Source organism: Pelodiscus sinensis, chromosome 11 (assembly GCF_049634645.1).
Source record: "Pelodiscus sinensis isolate JC-2024 chromosome 11, ASM4963464v1, whole genome shotgun sequence".
Taxonomy (NCBI): domain Eukaryota; kingdom Metazoa; phylum Chordata; order Testudines; family Trionychidae; genus Pelodiscus; species Pelodiscus sinensis.
The window spans coordinates 36,555,294-36,571,612 of record NC_134721.1 but is presented as its reverse complement, the minus strand read 5'-3'; the positions used below and the strand labels follow the sequence as shown (position 1 = coordinate 36,571,612).

Sequence of the window (16,319 nt, the reverse complement as noted above, 5' to 3'; positions counted from 1 at the left end):
CTATGTGAGTCGGGGGTCAGGCCTCCTGGGCCAGGAGCCAGAGACATGTGCACTATGCTGTGGGTGGGAAGGCAGTGCTGTCCCAAGCCCCCATACCCAGTTCTGTCCTGTGCCTGGAACCAAGGGCCTGTCCATCTGTGGACCCATCTGTGCAGCTCAGCCTTGTACCCAGACTAACCTTGTTCTGTCTGGTCTCCTGGGACCCACAGGATGCTAGGGTATGAGGGCTGCAGTGCTGTGCCTGCCTCATGCCCTACAGGGTAGCTAGACACACTGATATAGAAGCCAGGTACCATTGCAGCCTGGGTGTGTGTGTCCCCTCTCACCCCGTTGTGCTTGGTGGGGTGTCCTGGGAAGTTGCGGGTGTGAATCCTGTTGCTGGTGCCCTGGGTCAGTGGGTCTCAACCAGTGTCTCTCCTGATCAGTGATTCTCAACTGGGGGTGATGACCCCCAGAAGGGACCTGGGATGGATTTGGGGGTATCAAGTGCAGAACTGGTGTTAGGGGAGAGCCAGCATGGCAATCGCATTGGGCCGCCTGTAAAAATAAATTCCATATTCAGCCCTGAGCCGTGGGGCTCAGGCTTCAGACAAGTGAAAAGCAAGCTCAGGTCTCACACTGAAATGTAAGTATATGTACATTCCAGTCGATTGATTTGATGCTCTATGGTACAAATGCTAAAGTCAGTGAGTTCTCGGTCACCGTGTGCTGCAGCCCTTTGTAAAACCTGGGGGTGTGCAAGACAAATCTGACTCTGAAAAGAGAGCCACTGCTCTGGGGCACCGATCCCACCAAAGGAAGCTGAGGAGTCCCCCAGTGAATCCTGGTGGTAATAGATCTGGGCTGGGAGTGGGGATAGGGGAGTTGGGACTATGTGGTAGTGCCCTGCATCTCACTGGGGGTGGCTGGCTTATTCTTCTGCCTGGTGTGGCCAGTGGCCCTTGGACCAGGCTGGGTGACTGTGTGTCCTGGCAACGCAACATCAGTGCCATGAGGGTCAAGGAAAGAGGAGCCACTCACTTCAGACCAGGATTTTCCATCTCCCAGGGTGGCCTGTCCAACCTGCTACAAACCAGCCACTTCAGATACTGCAGAACCCGTGCTCCCCCACCCAGGGTCTGCCACCAGTAGCCCCCACAAACCAGCAGCTCCAGATATTGGCTGGAGCCACCTTTCACATACAGACTCTGCCCCCCAGCCAGAGCCAGAACTAGGCATAAGCAGATTAAGCAAATGCTCAGGGCCCCAAGCAGCTCAAGAGGGCCCCCTATTTGATTTTTATTGTAAGACCCTTACTTGCCTGTTTTAACATGGCAGGGGAAGGCGGAATAGCCCTGCCTAGGGCCCCCCTGTGGCCTAGAACTGCCACTGCCCGCAGTCTCTGGCTCCTCCAGAGGTGACTGGGACACAGTCCCCTCTAAACTAGTGCCAAGGGGTTTCATTGCATCCCATGGTGGGGGGGGGGGGCTTTCCTCCCATCCAGTGTCACCCATCCTACTGGTAAGAAGGCTCCTGGATTCTATCCTGGGCTTAGGGAGAGGAGTGGAGTGGAGTGGAGCCTAGTGGTTAGAACAGGAGGCTGGGAGCCTGGGGTAATTTCTCAGCTGTGGCGAGTCCTTACAGTGTGTGATGTGGTGATGTGTTTGGGAGCCAGGAGCCTAAATGTAATCCCAGCCTCTGGAAGGGGCGGGGGTCTAGTGACTGGAGGTGCTGGGAGGCCCTGGGTTCTACCCGCTGGCTCTGAGAGGGGCGTGGGGTCTGCTGTGCGTGTCAGTGGGTGAGTCGGGAGCGAGGACTCCCCGGGACTAGCCTCTACTCTGGGAAAGGAGGGGTCAGCGTGGCTGTGGGGTCAGGGAGCGGGACTCCTGGGTCCCCTTCCGCCCCCCATGTCCAGTCTCTCGAAGGGCCCTTCGCCTCTGGGCCCAGGTCCTCGGCCCACAGCTCTCGCCTCCGAATTTGCTGCTGGAGTCGCTCCGGACAACGAAGCGTTAACGCCCCTCCCTGTCCCGAGCCGGGCTCGGCGCCGCGAATCCGGAGTCACACCGGGCTCGGGCCCGAGCTGCGGAGGGGAAATGACACGGCGCGCCGCTTCCTGGGGTGAGGGAGCCGCGGCCCCAGCGCTCGCTGCCTCCCCGGCGCTCACTCGGCGAGTCGGGGAGCCAGGGGCGCATGGCCCGCGGCGCGATGGACCGGTGCTCGAACCACAGCCCCGCGGGTGAGTGCGGGGGCCCGGCCTAGGGGCTGAGATCCGGGGCCCGGGGCGGGCCGAGCTGCCCGCGCTCCGGACCGCCCGGGGCCCGCTAACAGGGCTGGGGCTGGAGGGGGCGCTGTGCGGGCGGGTGCCGCGTAGGGTGGCTGTGGGGTGTGAGGCGGGGGTCGGGTATATGGGGGTGGGAATGCAGGTGTTTAAGGGTCCCCGGGGAGGGGGTGTATTATGGGGAGGGTATGGCCTGGGGAGGCAGATGTTTGAGGGTCCATGGGGTATATTTTGGGGTGCAGGAGCTATGGGGCAGCTGGAGGGTGCTCTATGTTTGAAGGGGTGGGGGGTGGGGGGTTGGCTGCTTGAAGGGCATTCTGGGCTATATGGACAGGGGTGTACGTTGTGCGGGGGGGGGGTCTGTGGTGGAGAATTTGCTGCTTGGGGAGGGGGTGTGGATTCAGTGGGCTTGTATGTAAGCAGAGTGCTGGGGGTGTGCAGGAAGTCAGAGTTGCAGGGGCTGCATGTTCGGGGAGGTGAAAGCTTTTCCTCCTAGGAGAGAGTTTGAGTTTCTTGCTTGGGGGCCTCCATCTCTGTGACACACCCCTCCCCCTAATATCCAAACCTGACACAATCCCCTGCTCCATGCACCACTTCTCTTCCCTGTGACAGCCTCAGTAATTGCCATGGCTTTATCCATTTCACAGATGGAGGAACTGAGGTCCAGAAAGAGTCCAAAGGGACACACACAGAACTGTGAATAAACCCAAGTGCTGGTTCCTAGTGCCCCGCAACCCACAATATCTCTCTCTCTCTCTCACACACACACACACACACACATATATATATATATATATATATATATATATATATATATATATATATATATATATATATATCCTGGCTGAAGCAGGCTCCCAGTCTAGTCCCTTAATGGCAAAGATGCCTCCTTTCATCTCTGGACAGGCTGATGAAGCGTGTGATCGGGTTGTGCCCCCTCTCTGCAGGATTCTTGGCTCCCCATAGCACCCTGGCATTCCTCCTCCCTGTGAGAATCAGGGCTTCCTATCCATCCTGAAGCTAGGAGGAAACCACTGCTTTGGCCCCGCTACTGCACCAGCCATAGCCAAAGCAGCCCAGCCTAGAGACATGGGTGTGTATGTGTCAGGTCAGAACTAGGGGGAGCAGAGGAGGCAGTGTCTGTCTGTGCTCCTCCCCCAGCTCTGTGGGGTTCCCCTGCCATCTGGCCACTGGTCTGGTGGGGCTCCTGGCTGGAGTCTGGCTTTGCTTAGAGCAGCCCACACTGGGTCCAAAGGTCCCATCAATCCTGGCCTCAGGCTGCTTTCTCAACCCCACCCTGAACCCCCTCCTTGTGTTGGGTCCTAACTGGCAGGGAGGTAGGGACCTCTGTGTAGCTTGGGGATGCCCATCTGGGGTGCAGGAATTAAAAGGCCCCTTTGTCCTCATGCTGGCTCCAGCCAGTCCCTGTGGGGTTCATGTTGTAGCATAGATCCCACACCCAGCTGGGAATCCCAGTGGTGCTGGAACTAGGAGTGCTGATGTCCTGCTATATCCCCTGCCTTGAAGTAGTTACCCAGGGTTTCCATGGTCAGCAATGCCACTATAAAAATTGTCCCAGCAACCTTGGGGAATCCAGAGAACAGAAGCCCTACGGGGTGCGACCCCAGTGGGACAGGACCAGGACTGACGTGTATTGGCCAGGGTAGGGGATGCTGGGTTCACAAATTCAAGGCCCCCCCCACTCCAATCTCATCTCCCTAGATGCAGCTTGTCCTATTGATGACATCAAACCTAAGTTGGGCCCAGCACAGAGCCCATGTAAACAAATGTGCTGCTGGTGGTGGGAAGCCAGGAGAGAGGAAGTGCCTAACTCAGCCCCACACTCCTGTAGGCCTGCCCTCCCCCACCAGCTCCAGGCCTATTCCCCAGGCATGTCCCTGGACTCCTCACCCAAGCTAACTCCTTCCCCCCAAGTTTTGGATCTATCTGGCCCCGCTCCCCTTTGGCCTCTTTCTAGGCAGGTGGCAACCGGAAGCAGTGGGGATGGCTGGCCCATCTGGGTCCATCTTCTGCCAGAAGTCTTCCACCCCAGTTGTACTCAGTACCCTGTCCCCCCTCCCCCCCAAGCTGGAAGCTCAGAGGCTGCAGAATTGGAGCAGGATTTGAGTGCTGGGAGACCCCCATGGCAGCGACTCCATTGCCTAGCACCTAGTCCTACACCTGCCCCTGCAGCTGGCAAGAGTAACATCAGACCCCAAAGGGTTAATGCCAAGCTGAGCACCTCACTCAAAAATGTCACCCAACTTGTTTCCCTGGGGCAAGGGGGCGCGGCTTCCTGCCAGGAACTGCTAGAAAAAGCAGCCTGTGGTTTAAGGTGCAGGATGGGCCAAGGATGCTTGGTTCTAGCCTCAGCTCTGTGGGGGCTGGGGGCTAGTGGTTAAAGCAGGGCAGGCCGGGCACCAGAACTCTTGGGTTCTAGGAAGGGAAATGGTGGGGTCCTGGAGTGCCTGTCACAGCCAAGTGCTCAGCCCCTCCCTCTCCAGTGCTTTTCCTGCCCAACTCCTACCTTTCCTGACCAGCATCATGCTAGGCTGTCCCCCTCCCCCGCAGGTGCCCTCCCCTCTCTGGCTGGGAATGAGCTGTCAGACTGGCGCCTCAGAGCTGTAAATGCCATTGAGAAAGCGGCTTTGTGTGTGGCTGGGGACAAAGCAGAGCCTGTCTGGGGCTGGGGGCGTAGGGCAGATGTTATGGCTGCAGAGTCTGCTCTCAGAGCTGCCCTAAGTGTGGGGGAGGAGGGCACCCACCAGGGCAGGGTCCCCTTCCTTCTAGCCCTGCACAGAGTCCCTAGCCCTTTTCAGCCTGCGCTACCTGCTCTTCCTCAATCCTCCCTGTAGGGGCTCATCTGCAAGGCCTGGCCTAGGCGGAAGTAGGGCTCCGGTCCTCGTCCAGGGAGGGGCGGGGTTGGGGGGGAGTGGCTCCAAGGAGCAGGTGCAGTCCAGCCCCTTCTCCCTGGTGTCAGCTTCCCCTTCTCTCAGGGCTGGGTATTAGAGGTCTTCAGGGCTCCATTCCATGTGGGAAGGTTGGAAGCCAGGACAGACTCCTGGGTTCTGTCCCTGCTCTCGGAGGACAATGGGGTCTAGTGGTTAAAGCAGGGGACCTGGTTTGGGAGGCAGGGGCCTGCCCAAGTGGCTGGATCTAACAGTTCTGATGCTTCCCTTGCTAGATGAGACCATCTCAGCCTTGCACCCTGACCGGCTGGCGAGCCTGGAACTCCGACTGCAGAGCCAGGAGGAGGAGCTGACGCTGGTGAAATCGGCCCTAGCTGACGCGCTGCGGAGACTCAACCTCTATGACCGGCAGATCCCACTCCTCACGCAGCAGCTGCTGACAGGTGGGATGAACAGGACCTTGGAACTGAGCTGGGAGTCTAGCAGGGGGGCTGCAGGGAGCAGGGCAGGAGCGCTGGCTATGGGCCAAGCTCTGGGTTACTCCACCCCAGGTTCTCCCAGGCCTGTAGGGGCTGGAGCAGGAGCAGGAGCAGTCAGGGCACTGGGAGCACAGCGTTAGTGGGATCTGAGGAGTTGGGGCCTTAAAAGGGCTGACGTTTCTCTGTCATTTCCCTGCAGCAAATGATGCCATCCCAGACGCCCAGCAGTTCCTGGACTCTTCACCTGGCCATGGGGTATCCTGGGTCCAACTCACCACCAGCTACAGGTACCACTCAGATGTTGCACTTGACCCAGGGACATCTTGCTTAGGGATGGGGGGCTGGAGGGCCGCACTGGACTGTGAGGCAGGCAAGACCCTGACGTTCAGGTTCAGTACTGAAAAGGGAAGGAGTGTCAGGTACTGGCGAGGGGACCCCAAGCCCAGCTCCCCAGAGGGGAATGTAGAGGGGATGGGGGCAGAGGGGGTATTTTGAGGAGAGCAGTAGGCATGGACCATTGGCGAGTTACAAGAGGGCAGCTTTGGGGAGTGGGAGTGAGGCACTTCAGAGGCCTCCCAGCCCATGGAGCGTGCTCTCAGCCCATGCTGTGATACTTCTGTTCCACAGCCCAGTGCCTGCATCAGGAGTCGTGCGCCATGAAGAGCTGGGCGCAGGGAACCCACGGGGCGCCCCCATCAGCACTGGGACCCAAACGGACGAGTCAGACCTACTGGGCATGAAGTGGGGCTGGAGCCACAGCCATGAGACCCCTCCAGGGACTGGGGTTGAGGCAAAAGAGCCAAATGCTCTGGGGATGCCTCTCAGTCTTCCAGGCCTGGCCCAGTCCCCAGTGGCCCAGCCAATCCCAGCCCCTGACAAGCTGGGAACAGGCTCCCCGCAGGACTCCTCCAAGTCTCCCCATGACTGTGAAGAAACTGCCCCACTTCTGGGCAGTGCAGATGGCAGCCAGCCCCTTGAGAGTCCGTCCCACAGGGAGGAGATGCTGTCCCCAGAGCCTCCATCCGAGGGGAGCAGCAGCAGCAGTGCCACAGTTTCTCCAGTGCCAGCGGTCCATGCCCTGAAAGGCACCAGGAAAGAGCTGTACGTAGGGGACAGAGCAGGCACTGGGACACCTGCTTTCTACTTTCAGCTCTGGGAGGGGAATGAAGTCTAGTGATTAGAACAAGGTGTGGGAGCCGGGGCTGTGGGTGGGGATTGGGGTCTAGTGAGTGAGTCTGTTTATGGGGGCCAGAGGGTGGGGGTGAAGGAAGCTGTCTGGAAACCAGCACTCCTGGGTTCTATTTCTCAGCTGATGTGGCCAACTGTATGCCCCAGTGCAGCTTGTGCCATGGGGTTGGTAAAACTGGATTCCGTGTCTTCTGCTCCCCTGCCCCGGAGGAGCTGGAGTGGGGAGATTCCCAGAGGGAATTGCTGAACAAAGGGCTCCTGTCTCCCCTTTGCTTGAGCTGGGCTGCGGGTGCATTGATGTGGGGAAAGGGCATTCATGTGGGGGTGTCCCTGCTTTGGGGACTGGGATGTGGGCCATGCAGACCCCTCCCCAGTGCATGTAGTTAACCCTTTGCTGACTGTCTTCTCTTCCCTTAGCCTGCGCAGGAACAGTTCCTCGGACAAGGCCGATAAGGCGAAGGCCCGGCAGCACCTCAGCAAGAAGGCAGCGTCCTCTGCCAACCTGCTCTCACGTTCCAGCAGCCTTGAGAAGTAGGGACTTTCCACCTCCCACCAGTGCCCCCTGCTGGGCACACCCTGCCCTCCATGGCCATTCCTCACCCCCCTCACTCACACTCTGCTCTCCAGGCGATCCCTGCTGGGAACATTCCCTCTCATGCAACGCCTGGAAAACATCCCCCACTTGCATACCTTGCCCACCACAACGATTCCTGCTGGAAATGGCTCCCCATGAAGTTACACACACACACATACACACACCCTACACCTCTTGTTACTGGGAACAGCTCCCACATAGAGCTCCTCCTGATTCACACCCCAGTTAGAGCCGGGACCCAGACTCCCTACAGTGCCCCCCTGCTGATGCTCTGCTTTTCCCTTCTAGCCGGATGAAGGACCCTAACCTGAGCCCAGGTGAGCTGCAGGGAAGCTGAGTGAGGCTTAGTGCCTGGGAGTGTCATTCCACTGGGCTCTGCAGCCCCTTGCCCTGCTCCTTCCTCCCACTACACATGTCCCAGAATCTCCTGATGCTCCCTGTTTCCTTGCAGGACCTTTGGGGTCTCGGCGTGGGAACTACAACCTTGGTGAGGCAGCTGGGGCAGACAGTGGGGGCTGCCCTGGGTGGCCGGAGGCTGAGGGGATACGACCCAATGCATGTTTCTGATGGGGTTTGTGGGGTGATGTACTTGGGAGCTGGGTGCCTGCAGGGAGTGAGGTGTGGGCTGGGAGGGGGCAGCACAGGGGCTGATGCTGTGGAAATCAGGCATGTGGGGCTGGTGTATGGAATGGAGTATGGGGGCTGGGCACAACCTGGGGGTGGGATGGGTGGGCTGAAAGTGGCAGGGGTTGGCTGGGGTAGCACCTGTGGGGGATGGGCCTGGGCAAGCTGCTTGGAATGAACCTGGAGGTGGCTCTGGCTGTGACCTGCCCCCCTCCCATCCCCCTCTCTCAGAGGGCCTCTCAATCAAGATGTTCCTGCGAGGCCGGCCCATCACCATGTACATACCATCGGGCATCTCCCACTACGAGGAGCTGCGTTCAGAGCTGCCTGCTGAGCACCTGCAGCTTGACTGGGTGTATCCTTCAGCCGGCAGCCCCACCTCCCTGCCCTGCCCCAGACAGCACTATTGCCCATAGAGGGTGCTGCACTTCGTGTCCCCCTGCACCTCCACAGGCTATGCTGCACCCCCATCCAAAGGCCACTGCCCCCCCTCTGTCTCCCAGCCCTGGGTCTGGTTGTCTTGGCCCCCTCGTACCTCCCTGTGTTCCTTGACGGGCCTGCCCAGCTATGGGTACCGTGGCCGGGACAGCCGCTCCAATCTTTACGTGCTGGCCTCCGGGGAGCTGGTTTACTTCATTGCATGTGTGGTGGTGCTGTACCACATCCAGCACCGCAACCAGCGCCACTACCTGCGCCACACTGACTGTGTGCGATGGTGAGTGCACGGGGGACACCGACATTGTGCGAGGGGGAACGAAGGCTGGGGCATGGGAACACTGACTGCAGGGGAAGGGAAGTACATTGGGGTGTAGACCAGTAGGGTGACCAGATGTCCCAGTTTTATAGGGATGGTCCTTATATTTGAGGCTCTGGCTTATATAAGTGCCTATTACCCTCACTCCCAGCCCAGGTCCCAGTTTTTCACTCTTGCTGCCTGGTCACCTACAGAGCAGCTGGGGGGCACCAACTAGAATGGAGGAAGAGCACACGGGGGTACAGACTGAGGTGGAGAGTGCGGGTGCAGGAGCACTGACTGCAGCAAGGGCACACAGCAGGTCCCAGGCTGGTCTCTCCAGCCCGTGGGTTTCTGAGGCAATAACCCTGCTCCCTGTGTCTCTCCCCTGCAGCCTGGCCGTGCATCCTGACAGAGTGCGTGTGGCCACAGGGCAGACTGCTGGCGTGGACAAGGATGGCAAGGTACCCACCAAGGGGGGATGGACCCTGCAGGGCTGCCCCAGAGTGGGATTTAGGGGAGTCCCAATGAGCTAGCTTCCTAGAGGCCAGGGACCTTACTACAGGTCCCTGACCCCCGCCAGCTCCCGTGTCTGTCCCTGTTCTGACCTGTTGCCTCTCTTGCAGCCCCTGCAGCCCTTTGTGCACATCTGGGACTCCTCCACGCTGCTCACCCTACAGCAGATCGGCCTGGGGAGCTTCGAGCGGGGGGTTGGCTCCCTTGCCTTCTCCACGGCTGTGAGTCCAAGTGCTAGCCCTGCCCCCACTTGCTTCCCTGTCCTCTTTTTCTCTATCCGCAATTCACATCCCTCCCCCATTGCCCCACCCGAGCTTGGCTCCTGGTCCCCTGGCCGGAGTGATCTGGGTCTGAAGGGACAGAGTGAGGGCAACTGGCTTCAGCAGTGTTACTGAGCATGCTCTGTACAAACCAAGCAGCAAATCTAGGGTGCACACACACACACACACACATCATCAATGCCCCCCAGGGGCTCTGGACTTGGGGCTGCCATCGGGGCAGGGTAGCCTGACAGGAGGCAACCCTGCTGGAGTGCCCCCAGTTCCCTCTCTGCTCCCAGTCCCTGTCTGCCCTGGCTATGCATTTGAGAGAGAGAGGAATTTTTGTCTCCTATCCAGCCCCCCCACATTCCTTGCATGTTCTCCAGGCTCTTGGGTCCCCACATTCCCTCTCATAAGCCCGGGCTCCTCCTTGAGGGGCCCCACTGGTAATGATCCTGCCTGGCTGCTATCCGCAGGATCAGGGGGCCTATCTGTGTGTGGTGGATGACTCTAATGAGCACATGCTGTCGGTGTGGGACTGCGCCCGTGGCACCAAGCAGGCCGAGATTAAGGTGAGCCAGGTTCAGCCCCCTGGGCTGCGTAGCATGGTGGCAGGGTTGGGGGAGGGAACCAAGGAGTCCTGATTTCCTGTCCTCATCCCTCCTCTCACTAGCCACTCTCCTGTCAGAGCCAGGAAGAGACCCTGAGTGCTGGGCTGCTACCCTCGCTCTCCTCCCCTGGGTGACATTGCAATGGGACAGGTCCTGTGCTGCTCCTGCTTTCTGGGTGCCATCTCCATGGCAACCTGTGAATATTTGAGGAGATGAAGTCACTATGCTGTTCCCCCGGCCCCCCATACAGGGACCCTGGGCCAGGCAGCCGTGAGGCTACACTGTGCATCCTGAGGATAGAATTGGCTGTGGGGGGAGGACACTTCTGGGCTGGAGAGGCCCCTAAATCCCAGCTAAGCACTCCCACCACCTGGACAACCCTTGCCCTACTCCCCAGTGCCATCCATTGGTGGGAAAGGAGCAGTGCAGGGGTCTAACCATCCCCCACCTTGGGAGGTTCGATGTAGAATCCTGCTGGGAATCCCCACACGCCCTTGTCCTTGAGGCTGCCGACTGTCCTGTCATGCTCCTCTCTTTTCCCTCTCCAGAGCACCAATGAGTCCGTGTTCACAGTGGAGTTCAACCCCCTGGACAGCAGCAACTTCATCACCAGTGGGAAATCCCACGTTTACTTCTGGACCTGGAGCGGCAGCACTCTGAGCAAGAAGCAGGGCATCTTTGGGGTGAGGGGGCTGGAGAAGGGGGCAGTGCTTGGCCCAGCCTGCGACAAGGGGTCTGGGCTGAGCCTGGCTAGGGAAAGGGTCTGGGCTCAGTCCTCTCTTGACTGAGGGGCTCCCCCCCCTTGATTCACTTCCCCCTCTCCATTTCCAGAAGTACAAGAAGCCCAAGTTTATCCAGTGTTTTGTGTTTGATGCCAACGGGGATGTGCTGACTGGGGACTCGGAGGGGAACATCTTGACCTGGGCACGCACGGCTGCTGACATCCGCACGCTGGGCAAGGGCGCCAAAGGTATTGGGAGAGGTTTTGTACACCCCCCTGGGCTGGGGCCCGTAGGGTTTCCAGTTTTGGTGGGACCTATTCCTGGAGTTTCACATAATCTTGTATTAAAGATTAATTAATTCCTGGAGATTCAAAGAGAATCCTGGAGGGTTGGCAATCCTATCTGAGGGAGGCCTGCACAGATCCCTGGATTGAGGGGGCAGGGTTTCTGGGCTGGAACCCCTGAGCTGAAGAAGGCTTGTACAGACTTCTGGTCTAGAGGGGCAGGGACCCCAGTCTTTTCCCCTGGTGTGGGAGGAGGTGGGGTGAAGAGAATCTGGCACTGACAAGCCCCAGGAGATGTGTGTGGACAAAGCAGTTGGGAGGATGAGGGTGGTGGGGGACATTGCATCGGAGGGGATGCTGGATCCCCTGGATTGAGGGATGTGCGGGGAGGGCCCAGCAATGACTCCTCCCCCCCACACACATTGCAGAGACATACCAGATCGGGCGTCAGACCCGGGCACACGAAGGCAGCATCTTCTCACTCTTCCTGCGGCACGATGGCTCAGTGCTTAGTGGTGGGGGGAAGGACCGGCGCCTCGTGCACTGGAGCCCCAGCCTTGCACTGCTTCAGGAGGTGGAAGTAAGGGGAGCCCTCAATCTGCATGGGGTCAATTGGCTCCAATCCAAAGTGTGGGGCAGGGTAGAATCTGCATGCGACGGGTGAGATTGAGCAAAGGGGATTCACGGGATTGTGGGAGGTAGGGGTGGGGCCAGAATGTGCCAGTGTTGGAGGGGGTTGGGCAGAGAGATCTGTTGGGCAGGGGATCGCTTGGGCTTGGACATGGGGATTTGCCTGTGGGATCCGCTGGCGAGGGGTGGGAGGAAGGTGTTTAGATGTTATGAGAGATCTGCAGTGGGTGAGGGTGGGGCATCCGTGGGGGTGGGCGGGGAGTGTTTGGGTGTTGATGGGGGGCTGTAGTGGATGGGGTGGGAATCTTCAGAGGTGTGTGAAGAAGATTTGGAGGGGTGAGGGGTCTATAGTGGGTGGGAGTGGACAGGGAGTTTTGGAGTGGTTGGTGAGGGAGCAGCAGTGGCTGTGGAGGAGGATCTGCAGGGGTGGGCAGAGGGTATTTGAGGGGATCTCTGAGGTGAGGATGGGGGAATTACAGGGGCAGGCAGAGGGTGTTTGGAGGTGCTATGGGGTGTATGGGGGCCTGGTTGGGGGACTATAGAAATCAGGGTGGGAGTTCACAGACAGCAGGGGTGTATTGGAGGCATGGCAGGAGGCCCTGGAAGGGTATGTGCAGGAGGGGAAGGGGTCTATAGGAGCCATGTGGGGAGGATCTGTGACTCCAGATGAATCAGCCCCTTGTGCCCCCAGATCCCGGAGCAGTTTGGGGCTGTGCGCACCATCGCTGAGGGCCCCGGGGACGAGCTGCTGGTTGGGACTACGCGCAACGCGCTGCTCAGGGGCAGCCTGGGCACTGGCTTCACCCCCATTGTCCAGGTGCGTGGGGAGCTAGATTCTGGGCAGCTACAGAAACTGCACGGCCATGGGATGGCTTGGGAAAGAGGGGCCTTGGGAATAGTATGGGGGTGCAGCAGAGTGGTGGGCTGGGGAAAGCAGAAGGGGTCTGATGGGATGGGGAGCAGCATGCAGTGGGGTGAGCTAGGCCCCTGTCTGCCTCTATCAGGTTCTTCCTGGTTGCAGGGTCATACGGACGAGCTGTGGGGCTTGGCCACCCACCCCTCACGGAGCCTTTTCCTCACCTGCGGGCATGACAGGCAGGTCTGCATGTGGGACAGCGGGGAGCATACAGCGGCCTGGAGCCTCACCCTGGAGGTATGGCCCAGAGGGGATGGGGGAGCTCGTGGAGGTACCGCCCGGAGGGGAAAGGGGAACCCATGGCAGCCTGGAGCCATACCCTAGACATACCACCTGGGGTGGATGGGGGGGCTTACGGTGGCCTTGAGTGTCACCTGGAGGTACTGCCTGGGGTGGGGGAGGGATGCAAGGCCTGGAGCCTCACCTGGAGGTACCACCTGAGGGGATGGAGCGTGGGGGAAGAGGGTCAATGACCTTACAGTGTATCTCTCCCCCTCTAGGAGACTGGGCTCTGTGCTGATTTCCACCCCAGTGGCAGGGTGGTGGCCGTGGGACTCAACACTGGACGGTAACTCCCCACCACCCCCCATTACTCCCTTTCTGGCCCCTTAGGGGTGCTTGGCAGCCCTTCCCACCCCATTGGAATCACACCCAGCGAACGGCGGATGCTGGTGGCCCTGCAAGCAACACCGTGAGATTCGGGCTGTGGCCCCCATTTCCTGAGTCTGGCCCTCCAGGGATTAAGGGGTCACTGAGTTTGCCCCCAAGGCCGGACCTCCTCTCTGTTGCCCCTGTTCCCTGGGGTGGGGTCGGTCCTCTGCGTGCCTCTGCATGTTTGGCACCTTGGGAGCTCTGACCCTGCCCTGTGCCTCCAGGTGGATGGTGCTGGACACAGAGACACGGCAGGTGCTGTCATGGGGCTCGGATGGGAACGAGCAGCTCTCGGTGGTGCGGTATTCGCCAGGTCAGACCCTCATGCCTCCCTGCCCCGCTCCCCTCCCCAGCAGGCCCATTCTGACTAGATTCCTCCCCCACTGCAGCGCTGGCTCCCTCCAGCCCCCATTTTCCTCATGTTGCTGAGACAGCAAGTTCCTCCCATTCTCCCCCATTCCTGCACCCCCTCCACTGCCCCCCCTTTTGCACACAGATGGCCCCATCCCACCCCTCTTTCCCCCCCCTGCAGATGGTGAGTTCCTGGCCATTGGCTCCCATGACAACTTCATCTACATCTACAGCGTGGGGGAGGGGGAGCGCAAGTACAGCCGCTTCGGTCGCTGCACGGTGAGGCGCTGCTGGCTGTAGGGGGGGCAAGAAGAGAGGGTTGTCAGAAGGAGGCTGGGAGTGATAGGGGCTACTGGGGCAAGGGTAAGGGAGGGAAGAGAAGAGAAGAGAGTTTCAGGGGGGCTGAGAATGGGGGAAGTACTGGGAGCCGGGGGTGTGTGATTCCAAGCCCTTGGGTTGTGCATCCTTGGGAGGCACCTCAGGCTGGGGAGGGGATTCTTGAGTACCTGGCTTTAAAGTCCCATTTTCTTCCCTCTTGCTCCAGGGACACTCCAGCTTCATCACCCACCTGGACTGGTCCAAGGACAGCAAGTTCATCATGTCCAACTCAGGAGACTACGAGATCCTCTACTGTGAGTGCAGGGAAGGCATGTACTCAGGAGCCCCTCACCCTGGTGCCGGGGTGTACGTCCTCCTCATTGTGCCTGGGCCCATCCATAAGCATCTGTCATGGGGGAGATAATTCTGGTGCCCTGAGACAAGGCTGTGCGTGGTCCCCTGGTGCCTAGGCTAGGAGTTGCACCTTCATGTGGCAGTGCCGGTCACTGCAGCTGACCCTAACCCTGCATGTCTCTGCCTCCTTTGCAGGGGATGTGGCTGGCGGCTGCAAGCTGCTGAGGAATCGCTTTGAGAGCCGTGACCGGGAGTGGGCGTCATACACCTGTGTGCTGGGCTTTCATGTTTTTGGTGAGGGTTGGGAACCATAGGGTGTGTAGGGAGAGGATGAGTGTCGGGAACGGGAAAGGAGAAAAGTGTAGCCGGGAGGGAAGGAACCCAGGGGTTCCAAGAGCCACAGTCAGGAAGAGGCACTAACAGCTAGTGCATATCCTGTATCTGCTCCGCAGGTGTGTGGCCGGACGGCTCAGATGGCACAGACATCAACTCCCTGTGCCGCTCCCACAATGAGCGTGTTGTCGCTGTGGCAGACGACTTCTGCAAGGTGCATCTGTTCCAGTACCCCTGCGCCAGGGCCAAGGTGAGACTGGCAGGGATAGGGGAGTTTAAGCCCTGAACCCATGCCAAAATGAGAGGAGGCACACAAGGGGAAGGATTAACTAGGGATTTTGTTTGCTCTTCTGCTCATTCACTGGGTATTGCCCTGAGAGTTTGGGGACCAGAGATGCCCAGAGGGTCTTTGACATGGGGACATCCCAGGGGATCAGGAAGTCTCTATGGGATCTTGGGCAGGGGAATCTCTGTCTGAGTTTGGGGCAGAATAGGGGGGTCTCATCTGGGTATCACGGTGGTTCTGGGAGGTCCTGGGTGTAGTGGCAGAGCCCAAGGGCCTGGACCAGAGGTTAGGGAACAGCCTGGAGGTGATGGGATTTCATCAGTAGCCCCTACCCCTGACCCCACTCCTTGTTTTCTCTTGCAGGCGCCCAGCCACATGTATGGGGGCCATGGGAGCCATGTGACTAACGTGCGCTTTACCAATGATGACAGCTATCTGATCTCACTGGGGGGCAAGGACACCAGCATCTTCCAGTGGCGAGTGCTGGGGGGCAGCCTCACCCATAGCTGCTCGCTCTCTTCTGCTTCCCTATCTTCCCAGGAGGCAGGAGGCTGTGTCTGAGCCGGAGATGCTACAGGGACCAAGCCTCATTGCCTGTAGGCCTGGACAGCCCTGGCACATGAATCTCAGTGAGCGAGGCCCAGCCAGAGGGTTCCCTACCCCCTGGCACTAACACATGCTAATAATGCGACCTGATTCATTAACACTGGGGAAAAGGCCTAAATTCTGCTCAGGGCCTGGTACAGGTCAGAGTGGTGAGGCAGGGCCAAGGGCCTGTTGGCAGCTCCCACCACTGGGGCCCAGGGGCTCATCTGGGAGGGTGTTGGGATTGGGACTCTTGCTTTGGAGGCAAGGGATGGGTCTGGCAGGGGAACTCATGGGTCAGGGAACTGCAGGATGTGTTAATGGAGGCAGCATGGCCTTAGGGTTGGGGCTGTCCATACCCACCCTTGTTCCCCATGGTGGAGCAGTAGCCCCATTCCCAGAATGTGTATGTGTGATGGGACCTGTCCACCTGGGGGCACTCTCCTCTCTAGGGGCCTGAGGGCTGCCCCCAAACCTGGGACCAAGCCTGGAGAAGCAGGACACTGCTCTCCCCACTTTGTTTACATTCCCAGCTGCGCCAGAGCAGCAAGACGCTGAACACTGTGAGAGGCAGCAATAAAGCCTTGGCATCAGGGGCTGGGCTCCCGTCTCTTTCCTTCCAGGGGTGGGGAGCAAGCAAATAACAGTGGTAGGGGGCAGCTGGACAGAAGGTTGTATGCAGGGGCCACAGCAGTGGGGTGGGGAGAGGAAGGCATG

General features: G+C 59.3%; 1 protein-coding gene across 3 annotated transcripts; it reads left to right on the top strand.

Annotated features, from left to right (window-relative positions):
• The first annotated feature begins 1,766 nt into the window (after positions 1 to 1,766).
• On the top strand, positions 1,767 to 16,198 carry EML3 (EMAP like 3). 3 transcript variants are annotated; one of them, XM_075939282.1, is made up of 24 exons: positions 1,767 to 2,215; positions 5,442 to 5,609; positions 5,845 to 5,932; positions 6,273 to 6,746; positions 7,251 to 7,364; positions 7,717 to 7,745; positions 7,880 to 7,915; positions 8,284 to 8,407; positions 8,618 to 8,767; positions 9,180 to 9,249; positions 9,412 to 9,522; positions 10,038 to 10,133; positions 10,721 to 10,855; positions 11,004 to 11,142; positions 11,607 to 11,758; positions 12,500 to 12,625; positions 12,830 to 12,961; positions 13,225 to 13,292; positions 13,600 to 13,688; positions 13,908 to 14,005; positions 14,271 to 14,358; positions 14,594 to 14,692; positions 14,851 to 14,981; positions 15,381 to 16,198. In XM_075939282.1, the coding sequence occupies exons 1-24, from the start codon at positions 2,170 to 2,172 to the stop codon at positions 15,576 to 15,578; spliced, it is 2,961 nt and encodes a 986-aa protein (XP_075795397.1). In that variant the 5' UTR covers positions 1,767 to 2,169; the 3' UTR covers positions 15,579 to 16,198. The 3 variants fall into 3 exon arrangements, with proteins under 3 accessions (XP_075795397.1, XP_075795399.1, XP_075795398.1); XM_075939284.1 differs by lacking the exon at positions 1,767 to 2,215 and adding an exon at positions 3,327 to 3,350; XM_075939283.1 differs by lacking the exon at positions 1,767 to 2,215 and adding an exon at positions 5,273 to 5,297.
• The last annotated feature ends 121 nt before the right edge of the window (positions 16,199 to 16,319 follow it).